General features: G+C 33.4%; 1 protein-coding gene across 2 annotated transcripts in view; it reads right to left on the bottom strand.

Moving 5' to 3' along the window:
* EIF3E (eukaryotic translation initiation factor 3 subunit E) overlaps window positions 1-20,117 on the bottom strand; it is a 41,975-nt gene that overhangs the window by 21,578 nt on the left and 280 nt on the right. The window contains exons 2-8 of one of the 2 annotated variants that reach the window (XM_012786317.3): window positions 18,681-18,761; window positions 13,824-13,938; window positions 12,405-12,522; window positions 9,492-9,534; window positions 8,144-8,248; window positions 2,515-2,640; window positions 1,728-1,852 (exon numbers count right to left, since the gene is read on the bottom strand). In XM_012786317.3, the coding sequence (XP_012641771.1) occupies window positions 1,728-1,852; window positions 2,515-2,640; window positions 8,144-8,248; window positions 9,492-9,534; window positions 12,405-12,522; window positions 13,824-13,938; window positions 18,681-18,686 (638 nt within the window). In that variant the 5' untranslated portion in view covers window positions 18,687-18,761. The remainder of the gene's footprint in view (window positions 1-1,727; window positions 1,853-2,514; window positions 2,641-8,143; window positions 8,249-9,491; window positions 9,535-12,404; window positions 12,523-13,823; window positions 13,939-18,680; window positions 18,762-20,117) is intronic. The other variant, XM_076005076.1, reaches the window with a different exon arrangement.

Raw genomic sequence — 20,117 nt, 5'->3', positions numbered from 1 at the left:
AGGCATGAGCCACCCACCCCCCTGCCAGCACTACCTATTTCTAAACTGTACTTTTGTAAATTAAAATATGCATTTTAATAAAATAATTTGACAGACAACAATAAGTAGAAACTAACATAAAATATAACAACTATAAAATCTTTATTTAGGTTAACAAACAATAAAAATATAGCTCATGCCTGTAATCCCAGCACTTTGGGAGGCCTAGGTGGGAGGACTGCCTGAGGCCAGGAGTTTAAGACCAGCCTGGGCAATATCCTATCTCCACAAAAAATTTAAAAAAAAACATCAGCTAAGCATTAGTGGTGCATGATTATGTAGTGCCAGCTACTGGGGAACCTAAGGTGGAAGAACTTCTTGAGCCCAGGAGCTCAAGGTTACAGTCAGCTATGATCAGGCCACTGCACTCCAGCCTGAGTGACAGAGCAAGACCCTGTCTCTATGATAAATATAAATAAAGCCAATATAAGCTATACCACGAAGTAATTGCTAATATGTTATTGCAATGCTGGGCTATATTAATATAAGCATATGTACAGATAATAGAAGCTAATCTTGCCACTGTAATCTATAAAGCTTGTATAACAATCCTAGAATAAGGTTTCAATTTTGAAGATCCAAATTTTAAGAAAGATATGGATAAATGGAAATTATTTAAGGAAGGCAACCGCAATACTACAGGGTCTGAAAAACTTTTATTACTTAATAAAACTAGAGATAGCCTGAAGGAAGCAGAGAAAAGTAAAAATTATCTTCAAATAATCTGAAGTATTTCCATAAAGCAGTCCTGTTTCCTGTTGTTCCAACCAATCAAAAAATAATAGGAAGAAGTTTTACAGGCACTTAAGCTCAACCAGAAGAAAAACTGTTTTTTAAAAAAAGATTTCTAGCTGATATTAATAGAATGGTCTAGTTCATAAAACAGCTAATTTCTTATCATCAAAAGATTAAAGAAAAGCAGTATGATAGAGCAAAGATGATATAAAAAGGATTCTTCCACGATGTACATATTCCTTTCAAATAATATGGCCTAGTGTCTTATTTCTACTATTTTAATGTATATAGTTACCTGGGATCTTATTAAAATGCAGATTCTGATTCAGTTCTTTTAGGGTGAGTCCTGCTATTCTACATGGTACCTATGCTCCTGGCCCAGGGAACACATTTTAAATAGCACTTTAAAGTGCCTAGAGTGGCCGGACACGGTGGCTCACGCCTGTAATCCTAGCACTCTGGGGGGCTGAGGCAGGAGGATCTTTCGAGGCAGGAGTTCGAAATAAGCCTGAACAAGAGCGAGACCCTGTCGCTACTAAAAATAGAAAGACATTAATGGACCAACTAAAAATATATATACAAAAAATTAGCCGGGCATGGTGGCACATGCCTGTAGTCCCAGCTAGGGAGGCTGAGGCAGGAAGATCGTTTGAGCCTGGGAGATTTAGGTTGCTGTGAGCTAGGCTGATGCCACGGCACTCACTCTAGCCTGGGCAACAAAGTGAGACTTTGTCTCTAAATAAATAAATAAATAAAGTACCTAGAGTACATTTTATCCAATAATTTACTTAAGAGTTACATTTAAGCTTTTCAATTAACAAGCAAATCTACCACACAAAGGGGAAAATGAGTGACAACAAATTCAAATGTTTGAAGTACATTTTAAGTTTAAAAAATTCAGTATCATTTCATATAGATAGCTAAAGTTAAAATTATACAATGAAATAACTTACTGTGGTTGGTAAAGGAAGAGATCGATAATATTATCACGACCTTTGGGGTGGTTGAAGAAAACAAACAGTGACCAATGAATGAGCCATGTTCGCTGCTGAAGAGACTGGAGTGGAGAACTCACAGACTACAGGATTAAAATAAGATACACAGGAAATATTAACATACAAGAAAGAGAAAAAGAATAAATATCACTGATTTTGAAAACATAATTAAAAACTAGACCTTTGAAAGGCACGCACTAGGGTGATTATGATCAAAGTCTAACCCCCTATACCTTCTCTCACATGATACCCAACATTCCAAATTATTGCCCTGTAATTAGAGACAGACTCAATAATGTCCATTGAATCACTCTTATGGCAGTTATAAATTATAATCATTTTTGAAAGCCATTTAAAGCAAGAGTTGGACTAAACATTCCATAATAAGTGATTTTATTAGACATTAACTGTGGATAAAAACTGTCTTCTGCATAGAACTTTCATTAACAAGTGGCACTAATAGCATAGTGTCATTTTCACTGGCATAAAAAAAAGGGCATAGTAACTATAACAGAAATGAAGACTGAGTTCTTTTCTCTATGAGCCAAGATATATTTGACAGTTTCCTTCAAATCTTCAAGGAGATTCATAGAAACTAATCAATCTACTAACGCACTGTGATTTTTGTCAACAAAAAGGTCAACAAAAACTAATCTGAAAATTTTAGTACCCCCAAAGTACACATAAGAAAATGTAAAGGACATACAGAAATTTCAGAGAATTACTCAGAGTAAGTATAACTCACGTTATTATCTATGGTCTCCTTTAGCCTTGTGAGGTCTTCCATGGCTGCATCCCAATTCTGCATTAAGATTTCAGATGCCAGTTTTCCCCAGAGTGAACTTAAAGCATTTCTATCTGTTGCTGGAACCTGTTTAAGCAATTATAATTAATTATATTGTGAGTACTCTGGAGGAAAAACAATGTATATTTTATAGCTCACATAGCCACCTAGCCTACTAAAAGACCTATAGCTTTCTACCCAAACTCCACTCTTTACTAGACCATACTAGTTTAGCTGTTTCAAATAACTTAATTTACTAAAAATACTCAGGTCTTTATTATTCAGACTAGATCAGAAAATAAAGGGTAAGTTTTAAAACTAGGAAACAGCAGCATCATTTTAGTGTAACCCATTTCAGATAATTTATATACAACTTATCAGATTTAAGGGATCTAAAACTTTATAAATCAAGTTAGAGTCATAGGAAATTTGTCACTAAAATCACTGGAAATGAAGATAGGGAACATCAAGACTTGTGGGTCTCATTTACAATGTAATGAGAAATTATGTACACAACAAAAAACAATTCTAAATTATGACACAAATGGAAGGAGTTATGGAGATGGAGAGGGGGAAAATCCAGGCTCATTGGTTGATGACAGTTAATAGTTATCAAAGGATTATGTAATAAGCAAAAGTTAATTTTCTCATATAATCCTACTAAAACTTTATAAGGTAGATGATATTTTTTTATCTCTTTTTCAATAGAGGAAGTAATGCATAGAGAATGTAACTTGCCCAAAATTATACTTCTAATTGTGAAAGATACCTATGAAAAAGGAGAACTGAAGGCCATCCCTACTTTTGCTCTCCACTGGTGAAAGAGGGTCACAAACTCAAAATACTTATAAGGACTAGGCTAGTAACAAACATGAATAAAGCAGGACTCCCTAAGACAAGGCAATAGAAGTAGGTAAAATGATTCTGAACTGATCATATGTGCTAAAAGCAGCAGAAGCAAGTACAGGTAGTGGAGGGAGAATATATTTCTGCACCCCAAGATGAAATTTTGGGTGTAATTTTTCACTGAAGCATATAATAGTATAAATGTCAAGCATGTATCATAATTACAAGTTAAATAAAATTGTATGTGCAGGAGTAGAAATCCAACCAACAAGTACTCCGGCTCTACCACTTACAATTAATAGCTAAATAGTTTGTGCTTTAGCTTCCTTATCTGTAATATGGGGAGAGTAACAGAATCCACGTTAGTTGTGTAGTTTAAATGACATAATACACGTAGAGATGACAACATCACTTGATAGAGCTCAGTAAATATGAGTTAGTAAAATGACAATGAAAATGGTGTCAGAGAGAGATATATATAATAGATCTATATATTTATCTTAAGATGGATAGATAATTTAAACTTTGGGGACTATAAATAATACAGACTCAACCTATACTGAGATTCTGCCTTTGATGGCAGTAATTAACTTAAATGTGCTAAATAACATTGAGTAAACTCTAAGAACAGGCAAATAACAGAGACTTAATTTACAAATTAAGTTTCAAAATGTATCCATGAAACTACTGGTTCTAATTATTATCGCAAAGTACATCCACAATACAACTTGTACATGCATATTCATGACAACTTTATTTGTAAAAGTAAAGTAACCCAAATGTTTGTCAATAGATGAATAAACAGATTACGGTATAGTTATAGAATAAACTACTACTGAGCAATAGGAAAAAAAAACAAACTTCTGATATACACAATAATATGAATGAATCTCAAAAACTTGCTAGTAAAAATAAGCCAGACATAAACATACACACTATTATCATTCCACCTGTATGAAATTCTAGAATAGGTAAAACTAATCTATAGGGACAGAGAGCAGATCAATGGATAACCAGGACCAGAAGTGGAATATGACTACAAAGTTGGCAAAAAGGGTCTTTCTGGGGTGAAAGGAGTATTTTTCACCTTGACTCAGTGGTAGCCACACAGGTATACACATTTGTCAAAGTTCACAGACATTAAAAAATTCATTTATAAAAATCCATAAAATCATTTTAATTATAAAGGATAAAATGTTTAATCCTTATAAAAGATAGGACATCTGAGTATTAAAATATATCATGTCTAAGATGCTTTCAGTTTTAAGATACACTATTCTTTTATTTCCAAAACAAAAATCTTAGTCAAGATACATGCAGATGTTAAAATATGAACAACCATGTCTGAAAGTCAACATTAAATAGACATCTTTTACACCAACATTACATCAGGGTACATCAGAACCAACACTTCAGAAAAGATCCTAAAGCTACCAAAAGTCATCATTACTCAAGGAAAAAGAGCTTTTAAATAAGAATAGTGTGCACAAACAGTAGATATATTTTAAATCCAGAGTGGAAAAATAACTACAAAAATATGATCACAAATAGTCCTAGCATTTAAAATCATTTTTATTTCAAATAGCAGCTGGGGCCAGGCACAGTGGCTCACGTCTATAATCTTAGCATTCTGGGAGGCTGAGGCAGGTGGATCATTTGAGCTCAGGAGTTCGAGACCAGCATGACTAAGAGGGAGACACTGTCTCCACTATTTTTTTTTTAAAAAACAAAAACAAATAGCTGCTGAATTGGGGGATGGGTTATATTTTAGAGCTAGATCAAAGGCCACAGTGAGGGCAGATTTAAAAAAAATAATTAACAGTGTAGACTTTTAAAATTTTGAGACACAGTTTTGCTGTGTCACCCGGGCTAGAGTGCAGTGGCATCATCATAGCTCACTGCAACCTCAAACTCCTAGACTCAAGTGATCTTCCCGCCTCAGTCGCCTTAGTAGCTAGGACTATAGGCATTAGCCACCATACCTGGCTAATTATTAATATTTTGTTTTTTGTAGAGACAGAGTCTCAGGCTGGTCCCAAAGACCTGGCCTCAAGCAATCTTCCTGCCCTGGCCTCCCAAAGTGCTGGGATTACAGGTGTGACCCACTGTGCCTAGCCAGTGTTAATAACTTTTAAAACAAGCTCAAAAATTCCCACCAAACCTATTCCACCATTTCATTTTAATTAACACATTTCCTGGAGTATAAGTCAAAGAGGTTTCAAAAGAAGCAGAGTGTACCTAAACATTCCTCAATGCATTCTAAAATCCACCAAGTCTTTTTAAAATAAAGGCAGATTCTAGGGTCACACAGCTTTAATTTATACAACACTGACCTACAATAGGTCATTCGGAGAGTCAAATTCTAATCTCACTCAGATCACAGTTACAATGGCTCTTTCAAAGCTTATGTTTCCCTAACCATAGATTTAAAAGAATAACCAACCACCAGAAAAGAATTCAGAAATTAAAAAAGGCCATTGCAAAAAAATAAAGTAAAATAACTAACGTAAAACATTGACTTTTTTTATCCCAAATTCAAAACAGGATTTTTAGATTTTTCTATTAAAATTTCAAGTAAATACATAGATTTTATGATAGCGTCTAAATCAAAAGATAAGTAATATAATCTACTCTTTAAATATATTAGTCTGCCAATATGACAATTAGAAGCAACCAACTCCTACCTAATTGGAATGTTTTGTGGCAGAAGATGTGACAAAAATTAAAACATGAATTGTATGTAACTTCTAAGAACTCCCAATAATTATGTTGACTGCTCTTAATATAAAGCATATTAATTTTGTGTTATCATAGTACTCAATCTCTCAATCAAAATGTCACTTGAGTTCCAGCACAAGCTTTGTTAGGGCAATGCAAAAGGTTAAAACTAACCCAGAATTTTTTTTAAGATAGGGAACTAACTTGGATGCTCATGTTTTAAAACAGTAAACATAAAAATTCCCATATCTTTAAGTATATACCTATCACTTATAGAAATTGTCACATTATAAAACCATATTACATAAACATAATGATACTATTAAAACTAGAATGTGTTACATGTGTTAGGATAAAAGCTTTTTGTTGCAGTGCAGCAAGTTTCTTAATCCTCAAAAGGTTCATGTATACTACTCTGGCTAAACTCCATGTCATTACAGTTGGCTCTTCATACCAACTTGCTTTCAAGGGTGGATATGCTAGAAGCATTTCAATATCTGGATTTCCAGCGGTTACCTTCAGTTTCCATGTCTTAGCAAAATGGCACAGTCACTCACTGACCAACAACAATAAATTTACTGTGCTGGAACTCTAACATGACACTAAATCTTCATTCTCAAAATTCACTCCCAGCATTAACAGATGATATGAATAACCAACTCTTTTCAAGTACCTGTAATCATACCAGGCTTCTGATTTTACAATCCTGGTTTAAGCTGTTTACATTTCCAAAGTAATCAACTTTTGCTCTCCTAAATCTCTTGTAATATTCAAAGTAGAACTGATGGAATTTTCCGATAAGTCACTACAAGTTTAGCATCACACTGATTACCTTCAATGCACTTGCAAGCTAACCAAAGCTAATCTGCAAGTTAAGAATTCATCTACAAACGGTAGCAAGAGAAAAATAATTTTTTCAAATTAAAGGTGGAAATAAACAAAAAAATCTTTATTCCTTTGAGAGAGGGTAGATAGTTCAAAAAATTAAGCTGTTTATGTAATTTCAGTGTAGGGATTACCTGAATCTAACACAAATCTTTCCCTCCCACCAAAAGGAAAGCTAATTTCCTAGAAAATAACCAAAAACGGCAAGACATAAGTCTTTTTTTATGTGTGTGTGGCACGTGGAGCTAAAAGTGAAGAAAAAAGCACCAGAAAATAAAGACAAAAGAAACAAACTCTTCCAAGGTTGAAAGACAAAAAGTCTTTTTTGAACCTCTAGGATTAACTAGAGAAATCAGAGACTTACATACTTGCTTACTAAGCCAAGTGAAATAACAAATTATAATTTCTCAAATGAGAGGCTAGTTAAAACAAGCATATTTTGACAACTCTAGAAGACACTTATTACAATTACCTAAATGGCAGACAGAATGCCAAATAAGTATGTCAGTTTGGAGACCTGACTTTTAATCTGGCTTCACACAACTCTCCTTCCCTAACAAAAGCACCAAATCTATGAACTTGTCAATCAGACAAATGACAGTAACAGGGTACTTTATGGTTAATAGTCATTTGAACTCATCTACATCCTGCACAATCAAAAAGCCATTGATCTTTATATTCAAATAGCTGAGGGTAAAGATAAATTTTAAAAAGTTACTATTAAGTCATAAAATATTTTAAATACCATTAGGATTCCACAGTTGTTAAGAACAAGTTTAAGGAATATATACAGCATAAAAGACTAAATTAAAGCAAGGAATAACAGACTTATTGAGTAATATTGATTAAGCACCTACAATGTGCACTTACACTGTGCTTTAATGTTATAACAACAAAACCATTACATGCTAGAATTCTGTTAATGCTAAAAATCATACAATTATACATAAAACAAGGACAAATTAAATCTCCTCCTTTGAGGTCCTGACATAAGGTTTCCTGTTTCTGTTTTGTTTTCTTTTCTCATTTGCCAACAACTGTTGAAAACTTAATGGACAAACTCAAATTTATAGATATGTTACAACAAAACAAGGGAATCCTACAAAAGAGAAAACAAAGGAAAAAAAAATAAACTACTTACCAACACTCTAAAAAAATAAAGATATTCTGCTGCTCCTGAGTAATTCCCACATTCATATTGGAATTTCGCATATCTGTAGAGTGTATCTAAATATTCCTGCCTAAACTAAAAAGAAAAAAAAAGTTATATTCCTGCCTAAACTAAAAGAAAAAAAAGTTATATTTGTTATTAGTCTTAAAATTCCAATCTCAAAAATCCCAGTCTTAAAATTCCAGTCTTAAAAATCCAATCCAGTCTTAAAATTCCAGGGTTTAAATAACCCTGGAAGTCAATTCTTTCAAAGATTCCCAAAAGTTGCCACTAAAAACAAATATCATGATCACAGATTCCTTTGACCCATAAAATATACATTAGGAATTAGTCAATTTAACACTCACAATTTTGACCTCAAAGATTTATGAACTGTGGAGATATCTACTTTGTTGTAATACAAATTTAAATTGCAGCTGATGGTCTGGTGTATGAGTCCCTTAGCTGGTGACAGCTTAGCCAACTACCAAACATATGCATCCTTGTAAGTTTCTGTGGTTCTATACAAATAGAACAGTATAGTACAGTAAACTTCTATTCTGTGGCCCCAAAATAACACCAACTTTTAGAGTTAATGATGTAAGCACAGTGAAAAATAAAAGAAACTTAAGAGAAGGGCTCCAAAGTTAACAAACCCACCAAACATTCTATGAAAATCAGAAAGAATAATCTGCACCATGATCAGCAAATCTCTCATCATAGTAATTGTTAAATGAGAAAGTAACCTTGAATGCAAGTTAAAGAACTAATTATACACAAAGCCCCACACTCTCATACTTTGAGTTAACAGAAAGGAAATAAGATTGAGAGATGGCTAGGCAAGCTCAAAACATTCCTTTGTTTGTGAATCTAGGGATTTATGAAGACCTTGATAATTTCAAGTACTGCTGTATTCCACAACGCAGCCAAAGTATTACCTAATTCTACTGCTCAAAGCATTTCTAATTCAAATTTAGTTCTGTCTTTAATTACTTGTTAATCCATAAGAAAAGGTATCCTGTGCACTTTAACAACTAGTTTGCTGTTGGGACTAATGTAAAATGCAAACTATTATAATTCTGGAATAAATATAATAATATAAAATAAAATAAAAATTTTGAGAATTTCTATTAACTAAAGGTGAGTATAGGCATATATTTTCTTATCAGCACCAATTTTTAAAAACCGAAGATTTGAAAAACATACCAGATATATTTAATAAATTAATCTAGAAATTATATTCTTAGGCCAAGCCATGAACCTATCTGTACAGATTAGTCTTTAATCAACTTTATTAAAACATGACAACTTTAAAACATTTTTAAAAAATAAGGCTTACACCATGCTTGTCTGCTAGGTAGTCAAACAGCATCCGACCATCCCTAATAATAAAAAACAAAAATTATTATATTTTACAGGGCCCAGAAAACAAAATAAGCTTATCCAACTTCTAAATTATTACCTGCACAAAGCTGCTTTAAATATTTTAATACTTAAACACTAGAAAATAAGACTTGCTGAAGAAAATAAGCAGGATATATGTTTTGAACATAAGTATAAGTAAACAAGGGGAATTGCAAACTTTAAAATTCACTTTGATTTCTTTAGCCCTAATTGAATATTATGTGTTCTGTTTCACTACATCTAAGGTAAGGTCTTTTTAAGTTTTTCAGGTAATAAAACCAAAGTATATGACTATTTTTATAATAAGGTCAGCAGTCTACTTAGTTGGTAAACTATGAGAATGGGATTTGCTTTATGAGATTATATTCCTAATAGATAACATATTCTTATTATAGAACAGAGACTGAAAAAATTACACTGTACAAACTACCAGAAACTAATCCTACATATATAAATGCCCCCTTTCCCCAATCTGTTAATATTTTTCACAAGGACAATGATCTGGCAAATTTGCAAAATTAATAAATCATGCCTGACTTACTGCTACATACCCTATGAAATTACTGTTTATAATAAACTGCCAAATAACACAATTTAACTCTTAAATTAGCTTTGCACTAACTTGAGATGTTGGTAGACCAGTAAAAGACAAACTTTTGACAAAGACACCAAGGGACAAGAGACAGATGGGCACAACTCCCCATTTTATTAGCATTTTCAAAAATTAAAACATTTTCTTATCCTTTTTGCAAGAAGGAATATGCTGTAGCATGTCTTTGGGAGCATAATTTTACTTGAAGATTTAACAGGAATGGGATATGTATTCATTAAAATTAATATGAGTATATTATAATACTGAATATGAAACATGCATGAAATTTTTAAAATAAAAGGATTTTTAAAAAACTTAACATTTGCTGTGGATCATAATGAATAACTTTACTCTATATTCCTTGTGTTACTCAGTTATGTAATCATTATATCTGCTAGCTGACTGAATATTTCTGGTAAAGTATGAGAAGTATAATACAGTATGTTCAATGAAATTTTAAAAGGCGAGATTGTCAAGGAGATGTATTACTTTGAAAATAGGTAGTTTATAAGTGTAATTAGATTATAAGTTTATAACACACAATCCTTTCATTTATCTCCAATTTAGCGCTTATCAATAAATGAGGAATCCTTTTTCTAATATTTATTAAACACACCTACCTTTATCTCACTCATACTCTAATCCTATTACTTTCCAGTCTTTAAGTGACTAAACTAAAGCATCCTTAATTTTCTGTTGTCCTCTAACATCTGGATTATTTCAGCTATCCCTTTGTGAGCACTTACATGCAACTTGAAGGTCTATATTAATTATTACTCATCATATTCTAAAAGCATAGAATTAGCTTAGTGAAATACACACACACTCCTATATAGCTATATAAAGCTATATTATTTATAAACAGCTATATAGCTGTATGTGAATATGTATATATGTGTGTGTGTACACACATATATCTGTGTATACAGTCATCCCTTAGTATCCATGAGGGATTGGTTTCAGGACCCTCCATGGACAACAAAATCAACAAATACTAAAGTTCCTTATATAAAATGGTGTAGTATTTGCATATAACCTACACATGTACTCCTATGTATTAATATTTTAAATTATCTCTAGATAAGTTATACCTAACACAATGGAAATGCTATGCAAATAGTTATTATATGTTATTTTTAATTTGTATTATTTTTTATTAGTGTGTTATTATTCTTTATTGTTTTTTTCCCCCCAACATTTTTGATCTGTGGTTGACTGAATCCAGACAAGGAACCTGTGGATACAGAGAATCAAGATATATATGGGATATAATACAGCATAGTATGGTATGTTATAGTATAACATTGTAATTGTGTGGTATTGTTACTTTTCTGAAAACATCTGGTAATACTTTCTCATATCACAAAGGAAAACTTATAGCCGATCTCTAAAAATTTGGTTTGAACACATATTATAGAAGACATATTATATTAGATAACACACATTAAAGGTGAAACATGTTAAAATCTTCAGCAATTCCGCAAGTGAATATATTAGTAGCTAAGATTTATCACAATGGTAATACTCAATTTTAGTAGGTGATTTACTTTAAACATTTCTAATAACTCAAAGGGCTTCAATTAGTGACATGTATTAAGTCAGACTAAGGTAACATGCTTTCTTTAGAAACCAAACAATAAGTCTATTTCTAGCTAAAGGGAAGTTAGAAATAAAATAATCTTACCAGCTCCACATTACCCTCCTTGGGCTGGCAATCGAGGTTGGAAGGATATAATGCATATCCTTATTAACAAGTGATAAAGTGAGCTCGGGTTTCTCTTACAGTAAGCAACCCATCTGATACAGGTATTGCTCAGGCACAGGGTCTCTTGACTGACATTTTGAGTTGAATCATTCTTTATTGGGGAGTGGGGGGAGGGATGCTGCCTTATGCATTGTACGATGTTTAACAACATTCTTGGCCTCTACTTGCTAGGTGCCAATAGCATCCCTCCACTTGTGACAACCAAAATGTCCCCACACATTGCCAAATGTCCCCTGGCAAGGAGAGAGGGAGTAAAACTGCTACACCATAATCAGGTAAGGGTAACTGGTTTTTTAAAAAACTTAGCATTCACATTTATTATTAAGAAATATTAGCCCCTACAAAATAAGGACAAATGAAAATAAACAAGTGAATAAAGCAATCATTTAAACTATGAACTTTTACTATGAGATACCAGATAAAGTTTGAATTAACATTTGTATTAATCCAGAAAAGAAAATTTTTAGAATTCAAAATTAAGAAGAGGTTACCTGGTTGACTGCATTTGTCTTGTAGTTTCTGGATCTTCAAACATCTTCACAATTGGTTCTGTTTCTGCCTGAAGCTGTTTCAGTTGTGCAACAACTGTGGTTCTTTTTTCTCTCAAAGCTAATTCAAAATGTAGAAGAGTATATAATGTTAAGGAATGTTAAACTGTACTGTTCACCATGAGAATGTCTGGAAAATTTTCAATTTACTTAAACTATACATATATTTATTTACCACCAATATATTCACATGCCAAGAACCACCAATTCAGTAACTTCCCCATATCCACAATTTCTTCTAAACTGCAAAGGCACATAAAGTAAGAGGGAATACTCTTCCTACTATTAAGGGACACTGGAGAATAATATACATCCTGGGGTGTGGTTGGGGATACAAGAGAGAGAATAGGGAACTACCTGAAGAAGGGAAAACTCCAACTTACATATTTATATTCATTTCAGTACCTGTTCAATGTTTATCATGTGGTGTTTCATAAAAATAAAAGCACTGGACAACCCTTCCCCAAAGAAACAACTACACAGCTATCATTTAAGACTCCATTTCAGAGACTTCACTCCAAGTGTTTTTATATTTGTTCCCATTTAATTCTCTTAGGTGAGTATTATCCCAGAGTTTCTGAACAAAGGCTCAGAGCAGTTTACACTTTATTACTACGGGTTATCAACTAGGTTGAATGGAATTTAAATCCAGTCAATAATCTCTTTTAACTATAAATCCAGTTCTATAACATATCAATGCTTTCTTGAGAAACTAAGAAACAGTTTACTTTTTATTTACTCTTTTATCACAAATTCGAATTTAAAGAAGACCGCTGTTATTGCAGGAAACTATAAATCAAAAAGGTGATCATGTTTAATGTAATCATTTCCATGCTATATATTAGAAAGTATATCCTAGGATAGCATTCTCAAACACAGAAGGGGAGATCTATGATCAAACTCTGAGAAATGTCAATTTGAGCAGAGTAAACTGTATTTCTTTACTGCCAGAGTTCTTGGAAACTTTGAAAATGCTATGTGCATAAAATAAATGACATAGTAGTATTTCCTAAACTTATGAGACCACTTTTTTTTAACATCTATTACCACAGAAAACAAGGGTTTAGAAAACACTGCCTCAAAGTTCTCCAACTTGAATCATAAGCATTACTTTGATAATACATACTATGAACTGAAGGTATTTTACGACCAGGCTTTAAAGTATAAATAGTTTCACTTCTTTCACAGACAGAAAATAATATACTTTAGAAGATGTGTAACCTTTATATTACTTTTCACCCAAAGAACTTTAAAATCATTCAAATTAAGCTTTTGGCTAAAGCTCTTTTAATAAATTACAAAACTTTAATACACACATCCTCAGTTCCCAAGACAAACCTCAGTTCTAAGGATAAAACTTACCATGAGGAATATCATCAGAATAAAGGTTTTTGTATACATCCATAGCAAAGTCTACCATGTTGGTATCACTAAGAAGATCCAACTTCCCTTGTAACAATTCTTTTTCATTATATATCTGCAAGAGAAAATTACTTTCTAATGAATATATTTAAGTTGCCCAAATAAACTGAGTAAAACTAAGATTAGGAAACATATTTCATGAAATACTCCTTTTAATAAAATATTATAAACTATCATTTTTTCCAAAAAAATTACAAACTATTAATTCCCCCTCTTGTAACAAAAATGGCAAGCAATATAAGACAACCAACCTACAAGCATAAAAATATTTTACTTACCTAAACATTTAAAAATGAAGGCAATTATACAATATAAAGCCATTCCCACCTACTTCTGGTTTACACTGTCTTATTTTTTATGTGTCCCTATAAACCATCTCTTACCCTTTCTAAACAAGGCTGCATATACATAAATAAACAAACAAACAAAAATCACACAATCTCTACTCCAAAGCTCATATAGTATTAGTATTTCTCACACCCATACGCCAACCATCTCTCCTTGATGTGGCCTCTCCTTTACCCCCATACATTTTTCTCTCACTAAATAGTTAAAATCCTTTATAATGGTTCCTTATCCACATCTTTCAAACAAAACCAGTACCTATTTTTTAAATCAACTATTTCATAACAAGTTTTTGCTTTGCAAAGAGTTCAAGAAACATAATTTAAGCCACAGTACAGGGACCAAATAGATACAAACACAAACTCACATAAACATTAAGTGTGCTGAGCAACATGTAAGAATTTTACATAGCAATTTTCAGGGAGAGAGATGTTTCAGCAAAAGACAAGATTTTTATACTGAATTTAATTCTGCAAGGAAAGAAAAACCCAGAAAGATGTCACAATATTTCACTGTTCATAAGAAAAGATGAAGGTGGTCAAATGGTATAGTCATGAGAGCAAAACTGAACCTTCCAAACTACATACAGAACTCCTACAAAATAGTAAAAGACAATCCAGTTGAAATGGCTAAAAGATTAATAGGCACTTCACAAGAGGATAATCAGATGGCTGATAAATAAATGAAAAGGTTTCCAACTTCATTAATCATACAGAAAATGCTTATTAAAGCCACAATAAAAACTAAAAAGACTGACTGGCAATACCAGTGTTGGTGTGGATGTAGAGTAACAGGAAGACTCGTACTCTGCTGGCAGGAGCACAACCACTTTGGAAAGCAGTTTTTATCTCCTAAAGTCAAACACTTTTTGACTCATCAATTCTGCTCCTAGGTAGGTACTCAAAAGAAATGAGTGCATATATTCAATGTACCTTTCCAAAAATGTTCACAGCAGCACTATTTGTGATAGCCAAGTTTATCAATGTTAGAATGAATAAGGAAATTGCAGTATACTCATAAAATGGATTGACATACAGTACTAAAAAACTACTGCTATCCTAAAAACTTGGATGACTTTCACAATGTTGAATGAAAGAAGTCATACAAAGCAGTAGGACACGATGGTGAATGCTTAATTCCATTTACGTGAAAATAAAAAAAAAATAGGCAAAATGAATCAGACTAGAGAGCTTACTTTTGGGAGGTGAGCAATGTCTGAGAGGGATAAGAAAGAAGGTTTATTAGGATGTTGCAATGTTTTAGTAACTGAACCAGATTTTATCTCACTCCCCAAAATCCCTACTGCCTTTCGTGGTAGTCACAAAAACATGCTCACTGTTCACTTTGAAAAAAAAGTCACTGATCAGTATATTTATATTAGTGTACTTTTATGAATGAATGTTATACCTGATAAAAATTTTATACTTGAAAAATCTTAACTTCCAGTCAGTTTGTCCTATAGAAACTCAATCTTAAATGAAAACATCATTTTCCTAGCATGCCATCTCTCCTCAGCACCCCACTAACAGCTTTTAATATGCCATGTCCCTCCCCACAGAAGACTGAAGAGCATAGCTCCTCTGCCATCAGACCTTACTGGCCTGTTCTTAATTTTATACCTGCCTCTCAATTCAACCTCTTAATTCTGCCTCATAGGTAAAAAAGGGCAGAAAGCAAAAACTTTAAACTTTGTGAAGCAAAAATTGAAGATACTGCATAAGTACTTACATGACAAGAGAAAAACAAATTTCCACAATTTTTAAAAAACTTTTGAAATAAAAAAGATAATGCTAATGGAGTAAAATTTTTTGTAATACAGGTCTACTAATGACAACAGAATTATTTTGGGGAGGAAATATTTTACTCATTTGTGGTATAAAGTTAATGTTCTATAATTACAAATGTTCATATGTTAAAAACTATTCTTAGCTCACAAACCATACAAAAACAGGCTGCTTTGGTTTGCTGATCCTAGACTATCAACCTCTTAAAAACAGCTTGTACTTTTTAACAGATTAAGAATCTTCTTTTGCCATCTCTTCCTCTGCTGTCATCCTTCACAAATACCCTATATTGATGATTCTTTAAAAGCTCATGCCTTAAAATTCTTTTATCCCACTAATTATAACAACTTTCATCCAATATCTTATCTCTAAGAATTCCAACATAAATTTATCACCCCTTCCACCATTATCATTAAAATGCTACCTTATTCTCATCAGACCTTCTGCCCTTTCCAATTTTTAAACACTTATTTGGTGTCACTTTCTACCTTACTTTGGATATCATTATTAACTATTTCAAAGATGTTCTCTTTAACTCTGTCATTGATTCCTTTGGTCTATTTTCTCCAACCACATACAATTCAATGTTTAGCTCTGGGAAAAAGTCATCTATTTTCTAGGTTCTGGCTAAGAACAACTAGAAAATGTCACAAAACTAGGCAATGTTATTCAATCACATTTCTGCTTTTCTTTGATCAGTAAACCTTTTCATTAGTATCTAAATGACACTTATCTACAAGCCCACCCCCAAACATTTCTATACTACTCCAATAACCTTTCACTGCTCCCCTTACTCTGAGAATGATCATCATTATTAGCTCTATAATATATGATTTCCAATCTCATTTGGGCCCTCCACTCTTACTGAGCCTTGTACTTGTCTTTGATCAGTTTTCACCATTTCCAGTTCTTACCTCACTCTCTGAAACCCCCACTGCCTCTTCCTCCCCATACAGGATGGCCTAGCCCCCTACAGAAAACATTCAGGAGTACTCACTCTGTCTCAGAAGAGGTTAAGTGCTTTATATACATTATTTCATGGAATTTTCCTAACAACCCCATGAGATTAGTGGTAGTGTCAACATCTTATTCCTAAGAAAAGGGTTAGTTAAGAGGTTAAAGGAATCTGATCTCAAGTACACAGAGGTATTAAATGACAGAGCCAGGAGCCCAATCCAGGTTTAAATTCACAGCCCAGGGTCCTGAATGCTATACTATCTGGCCTTCCACTTCACATAATAAAGTACAGTGAGACACAAGTATGTATTCAATCATTCACTGAATTATAAAAAGCTTTTGTGCCAGACTCTATTTTGTGTGCTGAGAACACAGTAGAGAACAAAACTCCTGCTCTCATGGAGGTTATATTCTGATGCACTACAAGTATATTAAATTGTTATTCTTTTACTGCAATATAGTAATTCCCTCTTATTCACAGGCAAAACATTCCAAGACCCCAGGAGATGCCTGGAATCCCAGACAGTACCAAACTCTACTTATACTGTTTTTTTTCCATATATACATACCTATGTAAATTTTAATTTATAAATTAGGCACAGTTAGAGATTAACAACAATAATAGAAAAATTGAGTAAAATAAAGGTTACTTGAACACAAGCACTTTGATACCAAGACAGGAGATCTGATAACCCAGACAACTAATGGACTAATGGACAGGTAGTATACACAGTGGGAAGAATACACAGAGTGGAAACTTTGGTTAAAGGGATGGTTCACAACTGATGGAGTGAGAAGACAAGAGATTTCATCCTACTACTCAGAACAATGTAAAATTTAAAACTTATGAATTGCTTATTTCTGGAATTTTCCATTTAGTATTTTCAGACCTCAATTGGCCACAAGTAATTGAAACTTTGGAAATCAAAACCATGGATAAGGGGGGACTGCTATACCCTCATGTATCACAAGCACTGACTATTCTAACCATGGAGACTTCAAGACTCAAAGCCTTTCCTACTCAAACTCCATTTTCCTCACTGAACAGAATTTCCTCAATTTTGATAATACTCAATACCTCTCTGAAATTTATTTCTTTTTGCCTTCTATCAAAGACATTCAACTCTAAACGACAGGTAAGATTTTTAGTGCTGAGAAGTGTGGGTTTTATCTTGGATTTCTCACAATTCCATGGCCCTACACAGGTGACCCCTGAGCAACATGAGTTTGAACTACTTGGCTCCACTTATACAGACTTCCAGTAAAAGTTATACTGAGTGTGCCTGCCTCTGCTTCCACCTCCTCCACCTGTTACCTTTCAGACAGCAGACCAACCCCTCCTCTTCCTCCTCCTCAGTCTATTCAACATGAAGATGACCACAATGAAGATATTTATTATAATCCACTTTAACTTAATGAATGGTAAATATATTTTCTCTTCCTAAGAATTTTCTTAATAACTTTCTTTTCCCTAGCTTAGTTTATTGTAAGAATTATAGTATATAATACATATAACATAAAATATGTGTCTTAGTCAATAGTAGGCTATTAGTAAAGTTTTGGGGGAGTTAGAAGTCATATGTGGATTTTTGACTGCGTGGGGATTGGTTCCCATAACTCCCCAGTTGTTCAAGGGTCAAACTGGACTTAGTAATTGCTAAATAAATACTCCAGCATCTGTCTTCCTCTTGGTGCATAACAGCCATCTTACCAACATTTTCTCCAAGGAGACAGATATTAGGTGATTATTTTCCACTGATTCTCAACAGCAGTTCATAGTTTTGGTCTTGCCCTATGAAAAACAAATTTACACTTACATATTCTTCCCTTCTGTCTGCCTTGAAAAATCAAACTGTAAAGAATACAAAAATATTAACTTCAGAAGCATTTCTACAAGGAACTGGTAAAGGATTTCAAAATATGGTACTTTTCTTTTTCCTTGATCTTTAGTGAATTATCCTCACTTATCCAGAAAAGGAAACAAGACAGACTGGATCATTTAAGTTCTAAAATATAGGTATTAAAAAAAATCAAGGAAAAAATATATCTTTTGAAAATAGAAGTTTTATATTGCAAGACATTCTTGGACATTTATTGAAAATGAACTTTTCTGTTGCCTAACATCAACAAGTTTAGAGTTGTCTACATGTGTTTAGAAAAGGTTGATGATTATGAGGGTTATACCTGTGATGAACCAAAACTGCCTCGAAGTTTTGAAAGTTATTAGAACAAATTAATGTACATTTGTAGGACTTTTCTGTTTTATTGCTGTTGGGTCATGCAAAATCCATTCCTCAAAACTAGAGTTCTCTAGATAGACTTGTCATCTGCTTCCAGAAACAGAACTCATTTATTTTTCCGGCCAAAATTCTATTTCCTTCACCTAGCAATATTACTTTGCTATAATTATTAAAATATATCAATTTTCCAATAAACTCAAGATATAACTAATCTCAGTATTCTTTAAACCCAATCTTTCTTTTAAGCCCAATAAAACTCTAGAACTGAATCACATGCTTTGAAAGACATGCTTTAAAACGAAGTTCCAGAACTTCATATTTATTCACAGTATTTTGAGTAAACAAGTGAACGTTAATGACCAATTCAAATCACAAGTCTGTACATTACACAATGGAAAACAAATTTTAAGTTAAATACTGTGGGATTTTTTTGGAGGGTCCCCGCCCCCATCTGACGAAATAATACCACTGTTCTAGGAAGTGGCTACTTATCAAAGACAAGCAAAACTCAACGCCAAGAACTCACAATTACAGGGATTTTAAAGTGGTAGGTATTTCTTGTAATTGAAAGAAAATCAGTCCAAACGACCCGGCATGCAAAAACCCATAACCGAGCCCACCCTTCCCGCAGCTCCCAAAAGAAAAATCAAAAGCTCTAACACCACTCAAAGCTGCTTTTTAGAAGCCGGCCTGAAGTGAAGCTCTAGCGTTACTCCAGCGCAGCCAGGGAGTCAACTTCCGAGAGGAACTGACGCGAGCGGCCCCCGGGTTCTGGCATCTCAGTGAGTGAAGCAGAGACGTCTTTCTCTCCTGATTTCATACCATGACTTCACTCTTCCTCACCACCAAATTCTGCGGTATTATCAACTGGGACCACGCTAAACTACAAGCAGGTCCTTACTGTCTGG

This window comes from Microcebus murinus, chromosome 7, assembly GCF_040939455.1.
Source record: "Microcebus murinus isolate Inina chromosome 7, M.murinus_Inina_mat1.0, whole genome shotgun sequence".
Taxonomy (NCBI): Eukaryota; Metazoa; Chordata; class Mammalia; order Primates; family Cheirogaleidae; genus Microcebus; species Microcebus murinus.
Note: the sequence above shows the minus strand (reverse complement) of the source record. Positions and strands in the feature narration are given on the sequence as shown.